The 26,172-nt window shown below is 40.0% G+C and overlaps 1 protein-coding gene across 1 annotated transcript in view; it reads right to left on the bottom strand.

Moving 5' to 3' along the window:
- Positions 1–24,177, bottom strand: part of PIK3R1 (phosphoinositide-3-kinase regulatory subunit 1) — a gene marked incomplete at both ends in the record, with an annotated part of 54,923 nt that extends 30,746 nt beyond the window's left edge. Inside the window, one exon of the mRNA XM_082012809.1 lies at positions 23,844–24,177. Within this exon, the coding sequence (XP_081868935.1) occupies positions 23,844–24,177 (334 nt within the window). The remainder of the gene's footprint in view (positions 1–23,843) is intronic.
- Positions 24,178–26,172: the final 1,995 nt, after the last annotated feature.

The following is a 26,172-nucleotide window of genomic DNA, read 5'->3' as shown; positions in this document are numbered from 1 at the left end:
TTGTAGTCTTAAGCAGCAAGTTCCTGCAGAAACTTTCAATAGAATAGCATGAAAGATTAAAAAAAACTCCAAACCCTAAACCATATGGAAAAAGTTGATCTGTGCTTTGGGTTCAATGCCTGACCAAGACAGAAAAAGATAAGTCTGGTATTACAAATATAGACCAGAGAGAAATTAATTTTGAGATTTAAGGATCATAACCTTGCCGTGGCATTTGTAATTTCAGAGAGCCTCATGGCATTTACCAGAAGAACAGGCAAATAGACTGTCCAGAGCTGCCAACTCCAGTCCGTCCCAATGCACTTGCCCAATTGCTATTAGTAAAACGTTTTCCCTGGGCAAGGATGAAAGACATGAAGGTGAGAGCAAAGACAAAGAAATTGATGTCACTGTGTGTCTCAGATAAACTGAGGACTGCAATACAGCCAGTACATTCCATCTGCAACTGCTGGAAGAGAAAAATACCTCTCCTTAGACCCTACTGACCTGAGATGATTTAATTTGGCTACAGTTAAATTCTCCTAGAGGCTGAAAGCATCACTGAAAGTGGCAGGAGGAAGAGCTGTTCAGGGTTCAACCACCTTCTCCAGTATTGGATTCATCAGAAAGATTTTAAAAGACAACATTATTCATGAAAAAATATGAAAGAGATTTAAGCTTCAGTGAATTTGACAGATCATTACAAGTGGCTTAATAAGTCTGTCTATTATTACTTGTCTTTTATTTTTATCAGATGTCGTCAGGCAGGCAGACTATGGACTCAGAATACCACAGAAGCCTTTGCAGCCAAAGGAGACTAGATCCAGCAGAAATGAAGAGAGGCTGAAGACTATCCCAGCACTAGAAAAAGGAATGGTGTGGCCCACCGACACTATCGGTCTTCAGGCTCACAAGAAGCCCATTTTTATGGAGGCAGAAAAATGTCTGCAAGTCAAGATTTACTGCAATACGAATCACCACAGAGCTATGAAAAGGAATAGGGAAATGATGCTTGCTGGTGACCTTTTGTGACTGGAGTACAACTGGGAAGCTGCATGGAAATACTGCCAATCCTAAAATCCTTCAGTACTATGCAGCCAGCACAGTCTGCTTCTTCCATCAGTCAGTAGGTGTTGGGTATGAACTAGAGGACCAAGTGACAACTTCATTCAGATGTCCTCTGTTAACGGTACACTGAAGATTTTAGCCACAGAAGGAAACACAGATCTGTTCTGAAAAAATGGTTTATCAGATCAGCTGTCACTCCCCTTTTTCCTCCATCTTCAATGGCGAAACACCTGAATAAAGCAGAACACCCTTCCTATGATATCTCAAGAATAACATTTAACCCTCACATATAAACAGTACTCTGTTAATATGCTTCTGGACTTCAAATAGCTTTTTAAAGCAACCATATTTCTGCTGTCATCCTACATCAGTAGTACAGAATGACAAGAACTTTTCCAGGCGGCATATTCCAAAGGGTGATGACTGCAGTAGCCCTCACCAGCACGACCTTCTGAACTCCAGTCAGACCCAATGCACTGCCCAAAATGCAAAGCCAGCATCTCCAGAACCCTCTGTGTGAGGTAGGTACTGACATGACCAGCTGTAAGCTTGAAAAAGGGCATTTCAAACTGAGTTTTGTACAATAATGTACACAACGTGTTGTAATATATGTGGCACTTAACAAAATAAGGACAGGCAGTCATTTTTGCAGGGTGACAAATATATGTATGTTATGATGGGCCATTTATAGTCCGACCCACTGGAATAAAAACTGATTGTTACTTCATTTTATCCTGGCTACACATAATATGTGGAAAAAGATGTACTCACTTGTATAAATCAATGCTATAACTGAGACAAGTCAAATACTTTGCCTAGATACTTTCCAGGGTTATCAGCACATATATGCAAGCAATGATCTGGTTGATAAAATATCATGTGTACAGTGATTATGCAGGAAGTTTGGGGGGATGGGAGAACAAACTCCTCTCTTCATCCCCATTTAGAAAGTTGCAGGAGCTGCACTCTCAGAGCTAAGGAAGTAGGGGGCAACTATAGGAACACCAGGGAAACACGCCCAGGCAAATATAGATTAGTGCAAGAAATTAATCTATAAACAATAGACAGCAGAACTAGGCAGAAAAAAGCTTTCCTTTGATATAGAAAGCCATAATGTATAATGTACCAATTCTCCCAAAAGAAATCTGGGTTCTCTTTACCCTTCTCTGACACAAAAATGAATGCTTGTCTCAGCACTGCTGCATTAGTCAACAAAGAAATCCTCTAAGACAAAACAAAATGAAACTGCAAAGCGAAAGAAAAAAAGAGAAGATGGTGTCTGGCTTGAGTAAAGTTTAGCTGCACAAATAAGCAGAAAAATAAAACCACCAAGCAACACAGTGTAGAATACTATATACCTTTATAATAGTTTAATACTTTTAATAGTGGCTGCTAATCATGTTTCACACCTATTAATTTAATGTTTCATAAAGCCCTTTTTCTATCATCTGTTGAAAGGGAAGTGATACTGTCTGTACTGGGAAGGAATTCTGTACATAATATTCTATCAGATTAAACCTCAGTAACTTTATGAATTACGAGCTGTCAGGCACTTTTCTCATCTGCTACAGAATATACTTCTTAGAAATAGGAGCTATAAATAAGACAACAGATGTTCTTTGTTGGCTTCAACTGCAGAAGAGATATTTTTTAAAAAGCGGCCTGTAGTTAAGACTGTTGCAAAGCCAGTATTCTGCTTCCCTCTATGGGTGAGCTTTTGCAATACTCCATTTCAAACCGGAATTGAATTTAGGATTTGCAACGTCTGCAACTATTTACAATTAGTATTAACATAATTAGAGAAACGAGCAGCTCTGTTCTGAGGAAAAATTGCAAGGCTTATGAAAAAAAAATTAACTAAGTACAGTATTCAAGCATGCAGTACACTGTGTTGTAATGCCATACATAATGCATAAACTGTTGTGCAGAATAACCCCCCCCCAAAACCCAAGGAAGAGATGGGAAAACCACCTGCTTATTCAACTGTTCTTTCAAAGAGCTGTGAGATAAGCAGAAACAGTAAAATAAGAAATAAGCAAGAATGTAGTATGCTTAGAAATGTATGTAGAAAGCATGCCTTTCTGCTTCTAAGTAGAAGAGGGCACCCAACAAGCTGAGGACCTCGGAGGGGGCCCAGGACAGACACCGCTGGAGCCGAACCCCAAGCAGGCTGGCCCTGGGGCTTCATTACTGCCAGTCTCTGGGAGAGGTGTGCCTCACCTCCTTCCCGTGGTCTGAAGCGTGGGGCATGGCTAGAGGCTTCCCACGCTTTTCTCAGGGGTGGCAGACTGATGCGTAATTCCCTCTTACTCCTCATTCTCAGGGATCACCCCACGTCACGTATGATGTGCGGGAGCACCGCAGGTAGTGGTGTTCTCGCAGTCCCTAGGAGCACCACTTTAAATGGAAGATCAGGTTAATGCCTCTAGACAGAATGAGCCAGCATGGTCCTCAGAGCATGATTCTGGAGACAGAGAAAGAAAATATTTTAACTAGCCAACACCTATTCTTCATGTCTTTCTGATGTCTGCAGGTTCCTCGCCAGCAGTTTTCAGTCAGAAAGGTATTGGCAGATGAGAGGTAAAAATGTGGTGGGTACCAAGCTACTGCATCCCTACAAGCAAGGAGATGATGACAGAGGTGACAGGAAGTGAGGGACATGACAGGGTCAAATAAGCAGCGGGATCCAGTGAAGTGGAAAACATTGCCTTTTTTGTCAAGTCAGGCTTGTTATACTCCCTCCTCCTTCTTCAGGATTGCTGCTCCAGGGCTAGGAAAGAGCTGAGCTCTGCAAGAATTTGAGTAATTCTGCCCAATTCTCCTCAGAGATACTAACTGGCAACGAAAAACTTACCATTCCAGCTTCTAGCAGTGGTTTGACATGAAACCACACATGATATCAAGAAGGAAAATATATGGCACTGAATATTCAAATGTAGCATGGATAGCACAGGTGGAAGAACAAACAGCACGTTCCACTGGCAGCTGCATCTTGTGATGCAGGTTCCCAGCACAACCTTCAGGGTTATTGTTGTCATTAAACGTCTAAATTGCAGTAGTAGTACCTAGAAGCCCTTATCAGAATCAGAACAAACTTGTGATAGTTCTCTACAGACAAAACCTCTCTTACTAGTCTTATGATTAACTAAGCAATCTCTTAGAATTAATGCCAGTTGCTTTCCCACAAACTTTACCTCATCTTTCACAAGGATATTAAAGCCATGATAGTCTGTTGACTTCTGCACTGTAGACTTTTTTTTTAAATGGAACAGTGAAACTCTAGTAAAAGCCTAATTTATTTTTAAGAGACTATATGTTAATACATTTACATGGTATTTTACTACAGTAACTCTACAAGGAATCCGCAGCAAAGCTCACTCTGTCTGATGTCCAATATACTACACAGACATATAAACAAAACAACATTTAAAGAGCATCAACACCACAAGGTCAAGCACTCAAAACTTAAGACACAAAAGAACTAAGGCTTCATGTGTAATTCCAGTTCTTCCTTTCATCTTTTTCCACATAGTGACATAGCATTTTTCCCATGAAATTACTCTGCCCATTTCAGCACACAAAGCCTAGTGGTCTCAAGGGACAGAACCCAGCTGAAGAGTTGAGGTATTTATTACCTGGAGCATTATCCAGATTGTACAAGGACACACAGTTGTCTCGTAGGCTCATATTCTCCTGTTTACTTTCCTGTTCAAACCTGAATTTTCTATTATCTCATCTCCGCTCAGCTTCCCATACAAAAGTACTTTGCTCAAGAACTTGTTCTCAAGTTCTTCCCAGCAAGTGGGGAAGGAAATATGTACTTGGTTGTTCCTGGTAACCTTCGTCACATAAGAGAGAGACAGCTGCCTACCTTTTAAAGGCAGGAATGTGGAGATCCATCTCAAGAGGCACTTTAAAATTTTGGTTCTGGCCTGACAGTGGAGAGTCATGGTGAGATGATTTCAATGACCTCCATCAGGTAAAACTTCACAGATAGCGAGAGCTCCTGTGCTGGAACCATTTTTACCTAAAAAGCAGTGACATGTATTTTCTTCTGAATAGTATGGCACTAACCTACCAAGATTACTAACCTCAGTTCCCTTTCCACATTAACCATGGTGCTCCAGCAGCACCTGCTCTGTAACTGAGGTAGGACTCCTGGATGGATGTTCACTGTGAGATACTGGGGATGCAGGAACTCTCTCCAGAATGATCTCTCCCATGTGTAAAGAATCCCTGTTCCTTACTGCCGTTTCCTTTTTTTTTGGTACCACAAAGTTGTTTCTTATGCAATGCCATCACTGGTTTGTAATAATAATTCTACTTGAAGAGTATATTTTAAAACATGCTCTTTTTATTCAATAATCATAACACATAAAAATTTCAGGACATTATGTTGTTTTGCTCTGAAAGAATACTCTCTTTTGCTACCTTTTTGCTGTGGAGAAACTAATGGGGGAAAAATGCCAACAAATCCCCCTCAAACTTGTCCATGGGCAAGCTACCTAGAGGAAAAGGATAAGCTATTCACTACTGCAAGAAAAAGATAGTGTGTATTACTGTGCTTGAGAAGTCAAGTTGTTCAGATCTGGAAGATTTACATGAAAGTACCAGCAGAAGCTGCTGACAGATAAAAGCCAAACCAGCTCCTTCATCTTTTGGCAACTATGGGGAACATTTATAAGTACAGAGAAAGTTAAAAATAATGAGTATATAGCAGTCACCCAGGAAAAAAAACCTCGAACAATGGTAACAGCAATCCAGCATCAGAAGGATTTTTTTTTTGTTCTGGAAACTAATGTATTTCAAATTAAGCCTTTTTCCTCCTCTTAAAAAAAAAGAAAAAGAAGAAAAAGCTTAGGGATTTAGCTGTAGCAACAGAAATACAGCAATGCTGAAAGGCAATCTTATAAGAAAGTAAAACTGGGTTAATCCTTACAGCCATTAAACCATGGGTTGATCTGACATAGATACAGAAACAACAACATTACTAGGAAATTCCTGAACTGCAGCTACAGAGAGTTTAATCCCACCACCATCTTTAATTTCAGATGAAGAAGAAAACTCTCAGTGTGTATGTAATAAGATTTTTCGACCCATATCATACACCTGTTGAGATTTCTCTGCATAGCAATGTCAGCATTTCACACTATCAAGATGCTATACAAAAAGGAGGTAATGGAATATGAAATACATGTACTTAATGCATGAACTTAAAGACATCTCGTCCATAAACTCTGTCTGTTCACACTCCACTGCTGAAGTAAATTTAGTTTAGACCTTAGCAGTTAAAGTGGTGAATGAATTTCAGGGACCTTTACAAAGCAGTCAAGGTCTCAACTGACTGCCTAACTGCAACTGGACAAAGACTTTCATTTGTATACTGTCCGGCACACTGTGTTGCAGAAAATGCATATAGTGCAAAATCTGTTCATAGGAAGTGTAAGAAAAGAATTGACAATAACAACAAAGATGGTGCTAATGACAAGCTAGCATGAACAATTGCCTATATTTTTACACCACTATCAGCAAGCCAAAGATTAACTGAAGTCAAAGTAAGGAGGTGTGGAATAGGATTTCAATCTGCATTGGGAGTATTCATTCACAAAGAGACTAAAAGACTAAAGAGGCCGTGGCTCTCTTTAAGAAAACCCAAGAATAATTCTAAGCACTTCAACACAGAGAAATCCTTTTGCAACCTCCATGCAACCCTAGAGTGTTGAAGAGTTTCTTGGGGTCTAAAACAAAGAAATATGTGTCCCTCTTAAAAACAAGCTGTGTTGTGAAGGATTAAGACAGAGCACAAGAGGCTGAAATAACTGCAAAAAACATGTTGTAAGGTCTCGGAAAGCCTAAACTGCAGGGGGGCTGTGCAAACTAAAAAAAAATACATATCTGGTTAAGAACTGACATGTTCCCCGTGATTTTTAACTCAGGCAGATGAAATGAAACCTGCCCATCCAGGGATGAAGCTAGGGAGGCAGAAGCTCTTTTTATGTCCTCTAAAAAGACTCAAGACGGGAGCAAGAACCACTCTGACCTGCTGCTTCCCTTCCTTGCCTCAGCCACGAGGCAGCTGCCCTACATTGGCCTACTCCAGCACCGGGAAACGCCTTGTGGACGTTCTCTGACGTCCCTGTAGAAAACTCATGGGGAGCAGGATCAATGCTCAAGCTGACTCCCTCTGAGCTTAGAAGAGTACTGAGTGTATAAATGAGCATGCCAAGAAATACTAATCTGTTGAATATTTATGTGCTGCAAGTGTACAGAGCTTTTACAGGTCACATATACACAAACCCAAAACAGTTTTTCCACCATCCTGCTCCTGCCAAGAAAGTTAGTTAGTCTTCTAACACATCCATATCTGAAAATATAATGGCACTATCTATCTATACATCTATCTCTATTTCCACATAGGTACAAGCAGAGCTTAAAGCTACAATCACTCAGTTGTTTCAGAATGTTGATTACAGGATGCAATAAAGGAGTAAAAATACAGCCCTGACCAGCACAAGATGTGATCAAACACGTGAAAAGGTCTTCCAGCCATGACTCACTAAGAAATGGGTAGAGGTTTGTGAGGCTGAAAGGCTGCTGGCTAGAAGGAGTAAGCCTTCTTCCACACTGTCCAGCAAGGACTGGGGGCTTCTTCAAGCATATCAGTGGTAAAAAGAAGACTACGGAAAATGTGGGACCTTTGGTGAATGGAGTGGGAGCCTTGGTGACAGAGGAGGCAGAGAAGGCAGAGTTACTGAATGCCTTTTTCACTTCAGTCTTTACTGCTAAGACTGCTCCTCAGGAATCCCAGACCCATAAGGCAAGCAAAAAGCCTGGACAGAGGAAGAGTCTCCACTGGTTGATGACATTTCGGTTAGAGATCATTTGGCTGAACTGAAAACTCACAAATCCATGGGCCCTAGCTGGATGCACCCGCGAGTGCTGAGGGAGCTGGCTGATGTTGTTGCAACACCTCTCTCCATCATTTTTGAAAAATCATGGCGAACAGGAGAGGTGCCCGAGGACTGGAGGAAAGCCAATGTCACTCCAGTCTTCAAAAATGGCAATTATAGACTGATCAGCCTCACCTCCATCCCTGGGAAGATGATGGAACAGCTCCTTCTGGAGGCCATCTCTAGGCACAAGGATGAAAAGAAAGTTATCAGGAGTAGTCAGCATGGATTCACCAAGGGGAGATCGTGCTTGACCAATCTGACAGCCTTCTATGATGGAGTGACTACCTGGGTAGATGAAGGGAGAGCAGTGGACGTGGTTTACCTTGACTTCAGTAAGGCTTTTGACACCGTCTCCCATAACATCCTCATAGTGAAGCTCAGGAAGTATGGGTTGGATAAGTGGACTGTAAGATCTATTGAGAACTGGCTAAGCAACAGAGCTCAAAGGGCTGTGGTCAGCAGCACAGAGTCCAGTTGGAGACCTGTAGCTAGTGGTGTTCCCTAGGGATCAGTACTGGATCCAGTTTTGTTCAACATCTTCATCAATGACCTAGATGAAGGGTTGGAATGTACCCTCAGCAGTTTGCTGATGATACAAAACTGAGAGGAGTGGCTGATACACCAGGAGGCTGTGCTGCCATTCAGTGGGATCTGGACAGACTGAGAGAGTTGGGCGGAAGGGAACCTCATGAAATTTAACAAGGACACGTGTAGAGTTCTGCACCAGGGGAAGAACAACCCCATGCACCAGTACAGGTTAGGGGCTGACCTGCTGGAAAGCAGCTCCATGGAGAAGGACCTTGGAGTCCTGGTAGACAGTAAGTTCTTCATGGGACAGCAATGTGCCCTGGTGGCCAAGAGGGCCAGTGGTATCCTGGGGTGCATTAAGAAGAGTATGATCAGCAGATCAAGAGAGGTTATCATCCCTCTCTGCTCTGTGCTGGTGAGGCCTCATTTGGAGTACTGTGTCCAGTTCTGGGCTCCCTAGTTCAAGAGAGACAGGGAAATTTTGGAGAGAGTCCAACGGAGGGCTATGAGGATGATTAAGGGACTGGAACATCTCTCATATGAGGAAAGGCTGAGAGACCTAGGGCTGTTTAGTCTGGGTGAGAGAAGGCTGAGAGGGGACCTTATCAATGTCTATTATCTGAAGGGTGGCTGTCAGGAGGATGGAGCCAGTCTCTTTTCAGTAGTGCCCAGTGGCAGGACGAGGGGCAATGGGCATAAACTGCAGCTCAGGAAGTTCCACCTCAACATGAGGAAAGACTTCTTTACTGTGAGGGTGACAGAGCACTGGGCCAGGCTGCCCAGAGAGGTTGTGGAGCCTCCTTCTTGGGAGACCTTCAAAACCCAACTGGACGCATTCCTGTGCAACCTGTCCTATGTGATCCTGCCTTCGCAGGGCAGTTGGATCAGATGATCTTTAGAGGTTCCTTCCAAACCCTACCATTCTGTAATTCTGTGTAGACTGGGAATTGACTGCTACTCTGTCAAAAAGCCAGGTATATCCTGATTGTTTTCCTGCTGTCATACTTGGTGGAGGGGGGGAAGATAGAGCAAAAAGGGAAAAAAGGAAGTCTTACATATCTGTTTTTGTTACTGCGCTCCAGAGGAATCCCTGGGTCATCTTGTCAAAGGAAAGAACCAGAGTTATTTTTATTTGACCCTACCAAAAGGGAACACCTCCTTCTCGTTTCATTTTACCTTTTAAAAGGAATTTATTTATTTAAATGTGGATCATGCCAAGAAAAGAAAGGGTGTCTCACTTGACTCCCAGATAGAGAATCCTTCCAAAAAAAACAGTTTCCTGTTGAGAACAGAAGGAAGACGAATGCATTAATTTTAAACTGACCTGATTTTTCTAACAGGCTTATGATCCCCTGTTTTTAAGCATAGTTCACAGGAACTGCCTGTTACATCAAAAGAAGCATCCTTCTACCTACCTCTCCTTCCAATTTTACCCCTCCAAATTTGTGCATGAAGCTGGAAAAACTTGTACTCTAATTAGCTCAGCCGTGGCATCTTCAGAGAACTTTACGGGGGCTTTTACAAGCTCCTCAAAAATGGTAGATGCAGCAAACAGCTGATGTAACCCACCTAAGCTCTGCTACGCTACCACCAGGTACCTAATTCTTGCAGGACTCAGAATTCCTGAACAGGAGCCTACCACCTCCCAAAGGGTTCTAATATTTCATGGTAAATATGCCGCCAATAGCATCTTTCAGAGAGATCAGTAGGAGCAATCATCTAAATCTAGGTCTTGTTTTAAGGGAAATGCTTTTTGTTTAGTTTGGGGGGGGGGTGTTTGTTTTTTTTAATAGCATATGTCTTCATCTCTCAGGGGAGCCAGGCCTTCTGCTTCTCTTTTTCTTGTGTTTCACTACATCAGTCAGCTTTCTACCAGTCAGCTTCCCACATTTCAAACCTTGCTCTCAAACTGATAAGTCTTAGCAGACAAAGCAAGGCGGCTGGTTATTCTAATGGCATTCATCTAGGAATAAATAATGCAAAGGACCAAGTGAATATTCTAATCCGTGCTGCTTGAGGTTGCAAAGGGACCCAACTCCAGCAAGAAAGTGTGAGGCCACAGGTGTAGCGTTCTCTAGACACACAAACTCGAATTGTTTGGTTGCTGCTTCCAAAATCTTGCAGGATAGTTTAGTTCTAAATGACTATGTATAAAGACTGAGTTATTTTTTGTTTTGTTTTGTTTTCCCAAAATAGCTACAAGTTACGTATCACAAAGTTACATGCATTGTAATTTGCAGAAATTTAACATATACCGGTAGTCAATACTGTAGTCTTGCATCAAGCTAATCAAGACTAAGAACAAAGTTTCAGAGTCTATTAGAGCTTCCACTTCTACCATGGTCTGACAGCGCTTGGTAAAGCTTCAAAGCAAGCTGCTGTTTTTTGTTAATTCGAGTCAGGAAAATAAGCATGGATTAAAGCTTTCTGACAGGCTGCAAACATGTGACCAAATCATACTTAACATGACAGAAAACTCTATATTTTCCAAAACATTAATTTCATATTGAAATGAGAGAAATTCATGCTTTTACTTCTGCATGGCTATCAGCTTGAGCCCAATAGAACAAACTGGAACCACATTTAAGCCTACTTTTTCCTGCTGGCTTTATAGCTTTCCCATGTTTTCTGCACATTACACGTTCTCTCTCTTTCTCTCTCAGCATTTGGTCTCTTTCTCCTTCTGGCATTCTGTAACCCTGCCAGCCAAAGAGCTTTGCTTTTAATAAGTAGATCTGCCAACTTAAACACCAGTCTCTTAAGGCAATCAAATAATGGAACACACATGTATGTACTTGCACGTAATCTGTCAAATGCCTCTCTAGCCCACTACAAACGATTTTTGCAATTTGGGGTTCTCATAGGAGCATGCATCATACCCACTTGGTTTTCAAAGATCAAATGCCATGGCTCTTCAGAGTCCTGTGTCTTGTTTGTACATACAAACCCAATGACCCTGCAATTTCCATATCAGTATCTAGAAGTCATGAAATATGAAAAACCTAATAGCACAAAGGTTGTGCAGGCAACTTCATATGGAGTAAGCATATCCTTCAATTTTTCCAACCTGGTGTAGAGGCCTGGTGCAAGACAGCACAGATTGCTCCATGGCAGAACACCCTTCCCATGTTTCTAGTGCGTTTGGGAAGTTAATGAATAACCATTCGAGATGTCAAGTGTATTTTTCATACCTTCCCCACTACTCATCTACTATCCACACTGAAGCCACCTTGATTTCCACTTTCTAAACTAGTATTTCCCAAACGAGAAATCTAATGTATGATGCTAGCAACAGGAAAAAACTTCATCACACTAGGATGAAGTTGCACTGCCATACCTATTGATTAAATAATGTTGCAGTTTACAGCATGGCAGAATAAAGATGGTAGCAAAAGCATTTTTCAAGTAAGCAAGTTATTGATTGGCATTAGAAAACTAAAATGAGGTTTCAAGGACAGTAATTTACTATATGTCATCATTTGCAAAAATTCCTGCATTGTGAATCACAAGTACAATACAGTGAAAAAAAGCAAAACTACTAGAGATGCACCATAAAAACATAAAGCAAAATGTACTTAAAACGTGCATGTCCCTGAAATGTATTTTCCTATTCCAAGACATGCTTTACCTGTACAACAATTTGAATTCTCAGAATCAGGAAACAAGTGAGACAACACTAAATTATGTCACCACATGTGTTGAATCTGTGCACTCAGATTCTAATAATTCTTTTGCTTTTGATGCTTTTATTTGGATTCCAGCTGGTGAAGCTGGATGATGGAGGCAGAGGTATGCCAGAAAGATTTGTTCTGCAAGGAATAGTCTCGGACACCCAGTACTCAGTAACTGAAGCCAGAAGTGGAGCGAGCAGATGGTGCTTACTCCTTGTGACAAATAAAGCGTTACAGTGTTGAACCTAATGCAATTCTGGTTCCTGTTTTAGTTATCTCAATGAATATTTAAGTGTTCTTTAAGTTATGAGTTCCATCCTCAGATTCAGCTTTTTGAAGTGTTCTTCCACAGGACCTCCCAATTACAAAGAGATTAACCTTAAATTATCTTAAAACAGTCATTATTTTTTTAATTGCCTTTTTGGTCTACCTCATTCCTCACAGGAATCATGGTACCACCTTTGCTCACAACAGTGTCCTGAAGATGATTTAATATTTGTGAATATGAAGCTTTATGAAGCTGTTATCAGCCACATCACTGGAAAGAGTAGAAGAGGTAATGAAGAAACCTGCTTCCAGAGAAGAGCCCGAAGGCTGTGAAGAAAAGGTGGCTTAAGACCACAAATTAAATAAGCAGAATGAAGCAATTCTCATTCAGTGAAGACCTCGACAATGAACAAAGCAAGGATAAGCGGGAAAAGGGGTCAGGCAACTATGTAACTAAAAACTGTATCACATGGCATACAGTACAAGAAGGTGTAATTACATGTATACCCAAGTTTTAGATGCATAGTTTTGCAATTTAAAAAATGTTTTTCTACCATAGTGGGTAATTCATTGTATATATGCACATGCATCAGGGTCATAAAATTCCATATTTATCATAAATATAATAACTTATTATAATAATAGAATATACAATTAAAACTGTCACCATATCGTTTCCTCAATAAGAAACCCTAGTTACCGTCACACTAGTTACCCAAACAGGCAGCCCTGAGGAAAAAAAAAAGAAAAAACAAACCCAGCCTTGACAAAGTATCTAGCAGCATGGAGTAAATTTTTCACATGCATTAGTGAAGAGGACTGAATACAATAGAAGAAAATAACTTGGTGAAAATAATCTCTATACTGGCATCACCAAACACAATTAAATATGTGTATGTCTCCCAAATGAAGACTTTTCTACTACTAAATTTGCAATTCTTACCATACAATGGACATACAAATGGCTAAAAAAAGTCCTCCACATTAAGAACGTACTAAAGGGAGGAGTTTGGACTAATTCGGAACATGCTTTACATGTATCTAGAAGTTACGAGCTCGATACAGGAATTACTGAGTGACTAATTCCATGCCCTGTGTTAGCCCAGGACCTCAGGAGAGATGACAGTAATAGTGTTTCCCTTCCCCATCTCCAAAATCCGTGAAAGGACAGTCAGATGCTGCTCTTTACCTCAGTGTTTATTGTGTAGTATTTCATGCACATTCATATGATGTGCAATCTGGTATACCGGAATCTCTTCAGCACAGAGCTAGCATTTGTGCTCCAATCCCTAAAGGCAAATGGGAATTTTGCCCGAGAGAAGTGAGAGTAAGAACAGTGGGGTTTGTCCCAATACTGCTAAACCTTGACTATAGGTCTGACCCTGTTCCTTCTGAAGTAAAAATGGGTTCTGCCACCAGTTTAAGGGAAAATAGAATAAAAGTGTGCTGTTTCTTGTATGAACAAGTCTTTTAAGTAAACAAAAAAAACCCCAACCATGTATAATATTTTCAAGAACATCAGTAATTTAAAATAATCTTATTTTTAGTTTGCATCCAAAGGAATTTTGAATAAAAATACTTTAACACTGTGTTTAGAAGAGAGCAGCTCACATTAACAAGTATGGGCATGTTCCACCTAAACTACCAGACAATTTAGCACAGTATTTGATTGACTGGCTATTTAGATCAAACAAACAATACAAAGCAAAAAAAAACCCTGAACCATTCTCATCTTATTGGCATGTTCTTACTGCATCATAATAAAACCCTAGATATTTGTCTTAGAGGAAACATCTGGAGAAAAAGCGTAACAGTTGGTAACTGTCTTCCCCTTTTTTGCTAAACTGTAAATGCAACTCAAAGTCCTGCATCTTAAATCACTGAGGAAGGCACCCACAGCCCACTATCCTTTTCAGTGAAAGTTTTAATATTGAAGATAAGAGACTTTTAACTATCACTACGAGAGCAGTCCATGGCAACGATCAGTACTACACACAACAGACAAGCGCCAAATGTTCCTCTAGCAGACAGAATTCTCCCAAAAGCCAGAAGGCAGCTCAAAAGAAACAAGACTTCATGCTAGTCGCTCTGTAGTAAACGTTGTTAAACCAGTGATTTAATATAACCCCTAAAAAGTGTTCCGATAATAATGAGATTGTGAAAAATCTCTCATTTCATGTAGAGGGCTGCATCTTACACAGACTAACAGAAGTGTTTCGGAGTTGTCAGCACTAAGTTTGACCCAAGAGGAAGTCAGAAAAACATGAAAGCGGTGGGGAATGCACGCTAATCTCTCAACCAACAGTAATAAATTATAAATACAGCAGAGCAAAGAGAATTCAAACATTCATCCCTTTGTGCCCTTAAGGGCCCCTCACAGAGTAAACAGAGGTCCTTTATGTCCAGGTTTTTGAGATGAAGTTTTTGCTCTTTTGAATATGCGTTCCTTAACACTTTCTCTATTGAACTTGCCAGATTGCAAGGACCACTAAAAAAAACCCTTTCTTCTCAGAACTGGCTTGCACTGGAACAAAAGGCCTCACTAAATCTTTCTCTCCATAAGAAAATTGCTGATGTAGGCTAACAACTAGCTACGCTATTCTGGCTTCAGAACAATGGAGTAGATTTGGACTGTCAAGAAGATATTCTAAATTATACTCAAACATCTGTACAGATTCATCTCCAAAGTACCCAGAATAACTTGCTTCAAAATGTCAAGGGATGACATTTGCTGACATTTCTCTCAAGTGAATGGATATATTGCAAACTGTGCAATAAATATCAAATGAGGAATGAAAGACTGTATTACAGTAAGAGGCACAAAGCCTGGTCAGTCAAGTGTCCTAAAGGAGCTCTCAAAGAGCGTCAACCCCTCGCAGAAGACCCATGCATCGGTGGAAAGGGGAAGACCATGGGAACAGATCACACCTTGCTACACCCCAGGGTGTCCTGGAGCCTTAGAGCCCTTGCAAACCACAGCAGGGCAGATGCCCCTCAAGCGTGTGCCAGTCAACTAGGAGGACAGCGCAAAATGATGGAGGGCTTTGCCATGGCCTTTGTCGCTTCTCACCTGTGCCAAGCAGCTGTGTCTCGGCAAGGAGACAATTCAAGGCTAAGTTCATAAACACAACAAACATTTCTGTGTGTCTCCATCCAAGCGCAGCATATGAAAAATTGCAAATTAGCAACAGAGGACTGGAATGTGTGGTCACAGAGTTGAACACCATGTACAAGTAGGAAAAGGACTGCAAATCTTTGCCCTTAACTGCTTATTTCTGGAATGTTCCTGGATAGAAAGATAACAAAACCAGACACAGATGTGCTGCCTTATCTACCATTGTGCATAATTAGTGGTTTCTTTCATTAATTCCCTAATTTAGGCACTTTGGTCTACCTCCAGCCAAAAACAGCTTAGGAAGAAGGCTTGAAAATTGAAAGATAACCTCACAAACTAAAAGCGTTCCCTTTGAGACAGACTGCTGGAGATGCTGTAACATGCTTTAAAACACGGCTCTCCAAGTGTCTGACACCATTTTTAAGTTTTTTCGCCAAAAACCATCCTCCATGCTTATCTGCTACATACCAATCTTCTCCAAGTGGGATGAGGAGATCTAGGAAGAAATTGGTGAGAGCACTAAAGTTTTCTCCCCTAACATCAACAAATAAATTCCACTGCTATATCTGCAAAGAAGACATACAAAACTGGTGCATTCCCTCCTCAGAGTAGATCTCGGTTTGCGCTACTCTCCCTTCCCAGCTGGTGAGCAGGAGGCTACAGCACAGGAATTCTCTGATATGCTGCATCCAACCAATCTGTTCCCACAGGGGAGAACAAGCAAGAAAGAGACCCCTTGAATTACACCAATCTGATGTGTTTAAACAGAATAGTTTGACCTTTGGGCAGTATCTTTACATTTTTAAGTGTGCATGTTTTTTAGAAGGAAGCATCAAAACTTTAAAGGAAAGCAGAGTTAACTTTGTCTGGTTTTCCAACACACAGAAACTAAATTAAAAAAAAAAAGCAAAGAAAGCACAATGAAAAATCAGCCTTGTCTACGCCTTCCCTATTTAAAGAAAAATACAATAGCTGCTCAAGAGCTTCTGGAAGCTGAGTGGACCAGAAGTAACTGCTCTTCCTGCAGCAGGTCTGCATTCTGCATGAGCATCTTCCCATCCCCACTAAGTGATTTGCCAGCATGAATGGAAACTGGCATGTTCAGACCTGCCAAGGGTAGATCACTTCTTGTCCTCAACACTCACAATCTCTAGTGAAGAAACTATCTTAGACATTAACCTCTGGGAAATGCTCTAACACAGCAAATGATGCCAAGTGTATACAAACAGATGCAGTGGATTATACAAGCAAATTGTCTGACAGCTAACTGAACTGTTAAAGACCTTTTTCATCATTCATGTCATAGTTTACATAGTAGTTTTTAAGTACAAGATAGTCTTAAAAGATATTTTTAAAGTGCAGAAGCCATATGCAATTACATCTCTCTCCAGCTCAGGACTGTAGCGTGTTTTTAAAACTTTGTCCAGAGGATTTTGATGATAGATCCTTATTACCTGAAAAACTGCCATCTTAAATACTATTTTTAAATGCTGTCTTACATGCAAAATGTTTTATAAAGTGGATCAATATGTGAAAATAAAGAATAGTGTTTCGGTGCCATTCTTGTGGGGACTGCTGCATACAGTATTCATAAAAGGCTGAAGAAAAAGCAATCAAGTTAGTATAAAAAGTTACACCTGCTAACACAAAAGACTTGAGGCAATGTCCAAGGATGCAGGCATTTTTGTAACAAACTGCAATAAACATAATACATAACAAAAAAGAAAAGAATCTCTCTTCTATTAATGAAACCACAAAATAAAACTTTTTTAGACATATATTTTGCTGAAAGCATGAATGGACGTTAGCAAGTATTATCCACAGTTATTACTTTTTTTTTTTTAAAGCCAAATTTTCTCTTTACACTCTCCTAAGTACCTAGATTCTCACCAAAGTATTCTCAGGACTTAAAATCCTTCTCCAGCTAAAATAAATATTTCTTTAAAATCCTCTAATTCCCCTTGTCATTCTTAGCTATGAAAATAAAGCAATTCTTTGTATTCTAGCCTTCAGATTGATTTCATGGGTGTTCATCACAGAAAGCAGCATTGGAGCAAGACACAGATGTGAAAGAGCACACAGCCAGCTGCAGTTACAACACCTGTGTTCTTTCACACAAGAAAATCTGGATGTGTACATGGCATCACAGAACTATTTAAGTGGGCACGGTCATTTGCTCGGGCTGTAGAATGATCCATTCTTGGCAAATACTTAGCACCATGTGTTGCTGAAACTCACTAACTGATGTTATCATATGCAAGCCTAAGTAAGAACTATTTGTTAACCAGTTATTTTTTCAGATGTTCCTGGAACACAACTACAGGAAAAGATTGAGATGATTCCATGGGAGAGGAGCAGGCTACTTCACCTTTACCTTGTTTTAAAATCTGCCCTGGGAGCATTCATGTCAGCAGGAGGTATTAACAGACTGAATCAGTATTACAGAAGGCAAGATAAGCAAAGTCACTCAAAATAATGCCACTGTTGTAAAGATAGAAAGGCAAATTAAAATTGGTGCGATACAAAACAGATAAGAGTGTCTTATTCTTTCAGTTTCTTACACGGAATGTGTTAAAAAAGGCCATATTCATTTAGACTAATTGCTACTGCTGTGGAAAAAAAAAAAAGATGCATTTCAGCCACACAAGCCCTTTCAAGTCTGAGGTCTTCTTTGAGGATCAAAAGGGGGCTCTGTGTGCCCCACGTAATGTATTTTTCCCAGAAATATCAACTGATCAGTTAAAATATTCTTCTTAAAACTCCCTCTTACTTTTACTCTTATCCTGTGACGATTAAAACACAACATGGAAGACGCCGGTTTTGAAGCTCCTTCCTCCCTCTTGCTTCCTTCCTCATCTACCAGCAGGTGGGGCCACGCATCAACCATGAACTTGCCCAGGTCCGCTGTTAATGTGCAATTTGTACCAGTACTTCCAAGCGTATTCCTGTGCTCTCTGTGGTGCTTATTTTAGTTACTATCATCCTGATTTTATCACTGTGAAAAAAAATGGTCTGTCTCTCTTTAATGCAGCTTGCAAAGTCTTTTCATTATCAATAAAACAGTGGCAAAAACTTTGTTTTCAGATGCATACACTCATCTGGCAGCTAGAACTTTGCCTTGTACACCAAGAAACGTCACCACAAGTAGCTGGCAAGGGTCTCTAGCAGGGGCAAGGGTCTCTAGCAGGAACCTCCCCCATTTCTCAGCGCAAGTCAAAAGCAACGGACTTGTGAAGTTTATGACTGCAGGGCTGTTCTGATGACTCCAGCTGGACAAATGCTTACACTCAAACTGGGCTTTTTACAATCAATCCAAGGGCTCTGGCTTGAACAGCAAACACATTTACCAAATGAGATAGTGACTCATCACTTCACCCTATAATTTTCTTTTTCCATTTGCCTAAATCAGGAGAGATGACAACTGCTTTCTTCCCAACGGAGGCTCCAGGCGCCCTGCATTCCACTCACTCTTATGCCCCCTAATTTACAAATATAAATAATTTTCGGAAACGCAGTCGCTCTACTGGCTTTATAGCAAAATTAAAGAAACAAATCCTACAGCGTATTCAGTTCAAGCATGCACAAATGGTTTTATGCTCTCCGTCAGTTTGGATCTTTGTCAGATGTTGCATAACCTGGTCTCTGAAAAGAAAGAGTTTCCAAATGTTCCCTGTCATTATCTTTGTTTAATTTGCTGATCTGTATCTGTTCTAGGACATAAAGAAAGGTGTTTTGTTTTGTTGCGGGTTTTTTTTTTAATTTAAAAAAGAAATCTATGTTATAGTTTCATCACAAGAAGGAAGAGCCTTGGATTATTTTTAGGCTCTAAACCAGGTGAGATGGTACAAAGTGTCAACTTTAAGTCACACTGGAAGTTGCAGGAAGCTCCAAAACATCAAAACAGACAAATTATTCATCTAAAGTTCTTGGTCTACCTTTCTGCAATCTGACCTTCATTTCAAAGTGGGAATTTAGCATTCCAGGTTAAGTCTGAAAGTATTTCTGTCAATCAATCAAAGCTTTATGCTCCAAAGTCTGCTTCAGATCAGCCTTCACAAACCAGGTAGAGAAACAATAACTGTATGAACCAGCTCTAAATGTATGCAGCTGTACCAGATGAGCTGAATCAAAGTTCACAAAAAACTCAGCTGGACTCAGTACAGCTTATGCACTTTTCATTTCCACAGACTCGGGGGAGATGGGTTTAAGCGAGAGAAGCCAGCCCTATGTAGCCCCAATTTAAAAAAGAAAGCACTTCAAGGGGAGAAAAAAAAAATCCTATCAAATCTTTACAGCTTCATGTAAACTTCAGACGTCTCGTGGAGGGCGTAGAGATGATCCTATGCTGGGCCTCCACTGTTGAAAGTGCTTTGATCCCTCCACCAGCAGCCAGTCACCCTGGCCTGGTGAGCGAAGAAACTTGGGGAAAAGGCAGGTTGGGCCAGTGAGAGCTTCACACCAGCAACAGGAATTAAATCTGCCTTGCCATAGCTCTAACATGCACCAGGTCTGAAACCGAAAGGTGCTAGAGACTTCCTGGGGCTCTTGTATCCCATTTGTTTTCTTTTATTATCTGCAATTAAAAAAAAAAACAAAAAAGCCCCACAAACTCAGACTAAATTTACTTCCTATTGACAAACGTAAGGGGAAGATAGGCAAAATGCAACAGCCCTAAAATTTCAGTCAAGGAGCCTCAGTTCTGGTTTTGACCAACGGTTCTAGAAATTTAAATGGATCATAAATAAAATAAAAATCTGGTGAAAGATTTGACCTAAGTGTTGTAATAAATAAATGAATGTTCTAATAGAATTTGAGACCACCAGCAGATTGGCTTTTAATATTTAAAGAGCTCCCTATTTCTAAGTAAGACTGTGATTGCGTAAGACACTGGCCTGATGAGCAATTCTGCCCATGTTACTAGCCTCATTAACTGCAGAGTCTGTACAGATGCCTATGATTATTTGTGTATGAGTACTGCAGCATTGTGAATACTGGCAGCATTGTGCCAGTGCAATATAGTGCAAATCTGATCTAATACAAAACAATTTGGACACTGATAAGCAAGTCATTAAGCTTAACAAGGCTGGGGAAAAAAAAACATTCAGAATAAATAATTAAGTATTAAAGAGTACTGAAATGATTAGAAAGTATTTTATTTAAAAGAAAATAAATCTATGTGGTAAAATTAAAAGAGCTCATATGATTATATATACTCTAAAATCTCCAGTTATGTTTCTGATATTCTTATTCAACATATATACAACAGGGGTACACAGAGAATTGACTCTTCACAGAATTAATTTATATGGATTATAAATGACTGAGGTACATTTAAAAAGTCTGCTTCTAGTTCCCCATTAATTTGCCATTTTGATCCACAGCAGTTTCAAATCATCAAGTACTAAAAATGTAAACTTGCCTGTATTTGGTCAAGCACGTTTCATACTATGTATCAATTTGCTCTCTAGGAGTGTAGAGAGAAGTATCATCCTGGGAAGAATCTACTGGCCCACTGCCCATTATGTTGTCTGCTGGACAAAATTAACTGTGCTATTCCCTGCACCAAATCTATAAAAAAATAGCAAATCCACCTGAAAGTCAAACGAACATTGCTACATTATTCTTTACCTGAACTATATTTCTGCTTGCACCTCTGGTTTCACCATAGGTATCATTTCTGTACCATTCTGCTCACTTAAAAGTTTCACGTTCATTTTTTTTAATAATACTCTTTCAGTGCAACATTTCCCAAATTTGTTTCTAAGATTTAAAGCACTCTCTGCCTTAGCTCTTTACAGTAAAAAGATCTATAAAGAGACCACTTATTATTACTGTTTCTAATTTCTTTTAAGTAAACATGTAGTTATTTTAACAGTAATTAAACCTAACTCTTCACCTATTTGGAGTTCAAATTTCAGTGTTTCCCCTAATTCTGTTGAGAGGGGTCTAATTTCTGATCCTAGGGCACTACTGAAGGTGCCTAGCCTTTTATATGAAGCTCAAAATCTTTAATTAAAAAGAAGTTATAGGAATTTAGCCTTTTTTTTCTTAATCTGAAAAATACAAGGGTGGATTGCTAGTTGGTTCTTAAACATTTTGGAACATGGCAGGATCATATTTGTTGACTCTGACATTAAGATTCCCAGTTAAATTAGCACATTTTCTTGTTTCAAATTCCCACAATCCCGAGCTATTAAAAATAAACACATTGTATGTAAATGGTACTCTGTCTAGAGGCAATAAATTTCAGTTCAGGAGAGATCTAGTCATTAAGGCTTGGGGCACTGTCTCACCGCAAGGAAGCAGGAAAGCCTAGATTTAAGCAGAGCCCCCAAAATCTGCAGCAGAATTTCCCAGAGTAAATCCCAGCAGCCAAAACGCCCACAAATGTCTGTTAGAAAAGCAGTCCTGGGGCAAGCTCTAAAACTGCAAGATTAACACCAGGACTTCCCAGCACAGCGCTGTGGCCAGCTCACAGTGTGGAGCTGTGAACAGGAGCATCAAGCAAGAAGAGTACAGCGTCCAAGCAAGTTACAAAGCACTAATTTAAGTTTAAAGCAATAAATGCATCAAAGCCTTGGATGCCAGTTACTTCACCACAGCAAGCACATGTAAAGAACGAGATTTTCTTTCCACCCTCTGCCTCTCAAAATGATCTGTCAGCATTGAGGTGTCTATTCAAAGAGCCATCCATGTATATTCTTGTTACATATGATGCAGACAAGCATCTTCACAGGTGGGTTAAGAAAAAAGTTAGTATTACCTGATCAGCATATACTAATATCCAATACAGTAAGCGATCAAAGAAGTAAAAAGTGTTTTCTTTCAAAAGCAAATACCCCATTTTCAGAATTAATCTAATGAGAAACCATGAGACTCTAATACCTAGAGGCTGAGAGTTCAAGGACTTAAGAAATAGGGACAGTGTAACCTAAAATGCCACTACACCCCCATCCGCCCCCACCTTCGTTCTAACAACGATGTTTGCCTAGGCATTATACACTTGCAAGCAATTCTGGAGTGCTTAAGGACATTGCTATATAAAACAGTTCAGATTTACTTTTTATTTAAGCCTCCACCAACCTAGAAATGCTTCTGACAGGTTTCCACTTGGTTGCCACATTCAATTTTCTGTATTTCCATGCCTATCTTCATTGATTATCAGCACAGCCAGGCACAGTGGGATGGAAGTTTGATAAACTGATACCGCAACTTTGCAAGTGATGCTGCAAATGCTTCTGTGGAGGCAGAGGGTGATGATACTACTCAAGACTATGGTGTCACTGTCAGAATCAGGATCACATACTACAACTTTTATTTTCTACAGCTAGAAACACTGAGAATCTAAGAAGTATTAGATGTTGAAGCAATATAAGTCATTCTAGATGTCTGAGAAGTGAAAGACCGATGTAAAATCTATCCTAAGCTGGACTTGGCTTGTCCTAACGTAAAACCCAAATGTCCGAATATCAGTAGCTAAAGGAGGCAAATCCCTTGGAGGAAAGGTGGTTTTCTGTTTGGCTAGGTTTTTTTTACTCTTAAGTTTTTCCAGTTAAAAAAAAAGACTCTTTCTTCTATTAACAGGAGAGTTCTGATCAAATTATGAGTTCTGCCCAACACACTGTTGCAAATGTAGGTTAGAAAGCAATGTTTAAATAAAGGACATATGCTATTTTTTTCAACTGCATATCCTAGCCCCCCAAAACATTAAATCTTAATTGCTCTTAATCATCATTCCATTGTTAATTTTTAAATACTTGCTCTTACCTTTCATGCCAATGGTAAATCACCATTACAAAGTACATAGTTTTTGCTCTTAGCAAGAGATTTATGACAGGAACATACTGTTTATTTGGAATTCATACTGTTGGATTCATCAAGAAGTTTTTTTATAGTGATTTTGATGAACCAAAGAGGGAAACACTTCCACTAGCTGCTTAGAAACCTAAAATAAATACTACTCTGCCTATTCTCCATTTAAGCCTTTACAGTTGTGAATTATAAGCACACTTTCCAACCTGTGAGATATACCTCACAGTAAGTTGCTGGTCTCTTTGGTGCCTGAGACAAAGCACATGAAATCACAAAGTATGTAAGCTAAGTAGTATGAAGCAGAAACAATTTGTAATTGACTGAAGTGAGCCATGCACTAAAGCTGACCAGCAAGTGTTATACACATAAACATACAGTCAGACAAGTCTGTGAAACAAAAATACTTGAAAAACATGGGACACACACATGCCTTCTGAGAACAGTACTGACCTTGTTGCTCACTTTCTGCTTCAACTTTTGCAGGATTTGGTGCTACAGGAAGGGGTCGAGGAGGACGAGGCTTTGGAGTTGGGGGAGATATTTTTTTTCTTCCAATATACTCAACGTAAGTTCCTGGGAAATCCCCTCTCTCCCCTGTGGTTTCATTAAAACCATTTAACCAACCAATTTCCTCAGGCTTTGCTTCTTCCCCTTCACTGAATCCAAGTGCTAGTAAGGTACCTTTGTTCACAGTTAATATATCTCCTAAGTGCAAATCAATGTCTTCTTCTCGCTCTTTTTTGTAGTCATATAAAGCTCTGTATTGATATCCTTCAGCACTCATCTTGCAAATGATTGTCCAGTTATATTTTTATGTACAGAGCAATTCAAGATGTATTAAATGGGATAATGAAAATGTCAATAGCAATGTCTGAGTAATAAAATCCACAAAAGAATCAAAAAGCACCCGGATCTGTCATTTCACTGCTGATGTTTTTACTGATGTATTTATTCTGAGTCAATGATTGTTGCAGAAGTCTGTGTTCCACCTCTTCTGTGTCTAATATTCTTCCAATTAGTTCCTCTTCTGGTCTTGCTGGCACTTCTGAGCCTCCATACTCAGGTTCAGCTATTCTTGTAGCCGGTGACACCTTCTTCAGATGTACTTGTCACAGATTGCCCACGTACCTTAAGTATTCTGCCACCAAGCTCTGCACACATGCTCTTCCTGGAAAGAGAAGAGAAAATTGGTGAAATTGTTTCAAATTCTCTTGATGATTGTGACCTTGAGATTCCAGACTTAAGCTTTCTGCAACCCTGTCAGAGGCTGTGTCCCACAAAAGAGCCCTAAATAATAATAAAACAAAGCAACCTCACCAAAAAATCTGCCAGCTAACGCTTGTGTTTTTATAACGGATGTACGTCTAATTACTTGAACAAAATTTGCACCCCTGCAGTATAAGGCATGCTTCCTCCTCTGTGGCTTATGGCTACTGAAGTCTCAGAGTGGGAGGGCTAAGCCCTGGAGCTATCCACATAGTACAATATCTAACCTGGTAGCAAGATTTTACGTGTTATCTCCCTGAGGACACATGGCCACAACCCTTCCCCAGAAGAGGTCTGCCAGGACAGAGGAGGAGCTCACTGTAATTAGCGCTGACGCTCACCACTGGGGTATTCAATCCCCTGCTGTTTATGCAGGGAGTGAGGATGTGCAACAATCCTCAGCCCAAAGCCTATATTCCAAAAACCTATTGGAGGGAGGGGTCTTTTCACAATCTGCAGGAGAATGAAAAACGTCCAAAATGCTTTTACATGACAAGCACCATGTTTCTGTTTTCTTAAAAAGAGGGGCTTCCCCACTCCCCAATCTTCCAGATGTTTTTTATGTGTTTATGGTATGATACTACAAAAACAATCAGCAACTGAAACAGGCACACCCAGACCACCTAAGCAGCACTAGCAGGAGGAAAGTATCAGGGTGTATGTTTAAATTACACTAAAGGCAAGAGAATACAGGCCAGAACATTTGACTCAAGGTTGCCCGAACATAAAGTAGAAAGTTTGACAAAAAAAACAATTTAGAAAATAGTAGCTTAAAGACATACAGAACAGTGAAAGTTTTCTAAACATTATTTCAACTGTTACTCATTTTCATCTACTTAAAAAGACAAGCCCAATCATAATTTGAAATGCTACACTGGGAACCAGAAGGTGCCAACTACTCAAAGTTGCATTGAAACTTCTAAACTACAGCTGAATAAAAGACCCGAGGGGGCTTTGTAATACTAACACATAAAATATTAACTGTGTACTATGCACTTAGTGTACAGGAAGCTGATTTTTTGAGAAATGCTCCCTTTTACATTGTAAAGGGACACCAGTATACAGGGCTGGAACAGGGAACCTCTGACAGCTCTTTTCCACACCATTTTCTCTAACGTCTCAGTCATCAAGTCCCTGGAATATGACTAACAGACAAGGTAAAAAGTGTTTATAAGAATGTATACAGGCCTCCTTTGCCAGCGAATGACCCTGATCCCTAATTTGTACGCAGCTCCTCTTCAGTCCATCAGGTCTAAAAATAATTCCCTGCAGCTTATTGTGCAACATCTCTTTTAACAGAACACAGAAGAAAATTTTGTTAAGTTCTCAAAGAACTTCCTTATCATCCCTTTACAAACAGATTTTGCTGTAGGAAAGAATTATCTGAGCCCGAATTAGACTTCTCATTTCAAAAAGCTTACACACAAGTATTTGCTTTAATAACTTTCAAATCTATCCACGTGGATTAGGCATCCAGCTCCCACCAAAATTTTAATGAGAAATTTCTGCAGCC

The sequence above is a fragment of the Phaethon aethereus genome, assembly GCF_964289735.1.
Source record: "Phaethon aethereus genome assembly, chromosome: Z".
In the NCBI taxonomy this organism is placed as follows: Eukaryota; Metazoa; Chordata; class Aves; order Phaethontiformes; family Phaethontidae; genus Phaethon; species Phaethon aethereus.
This window is presented reverse-complemented; position numbering and strand designations above follow the sequence as displayed.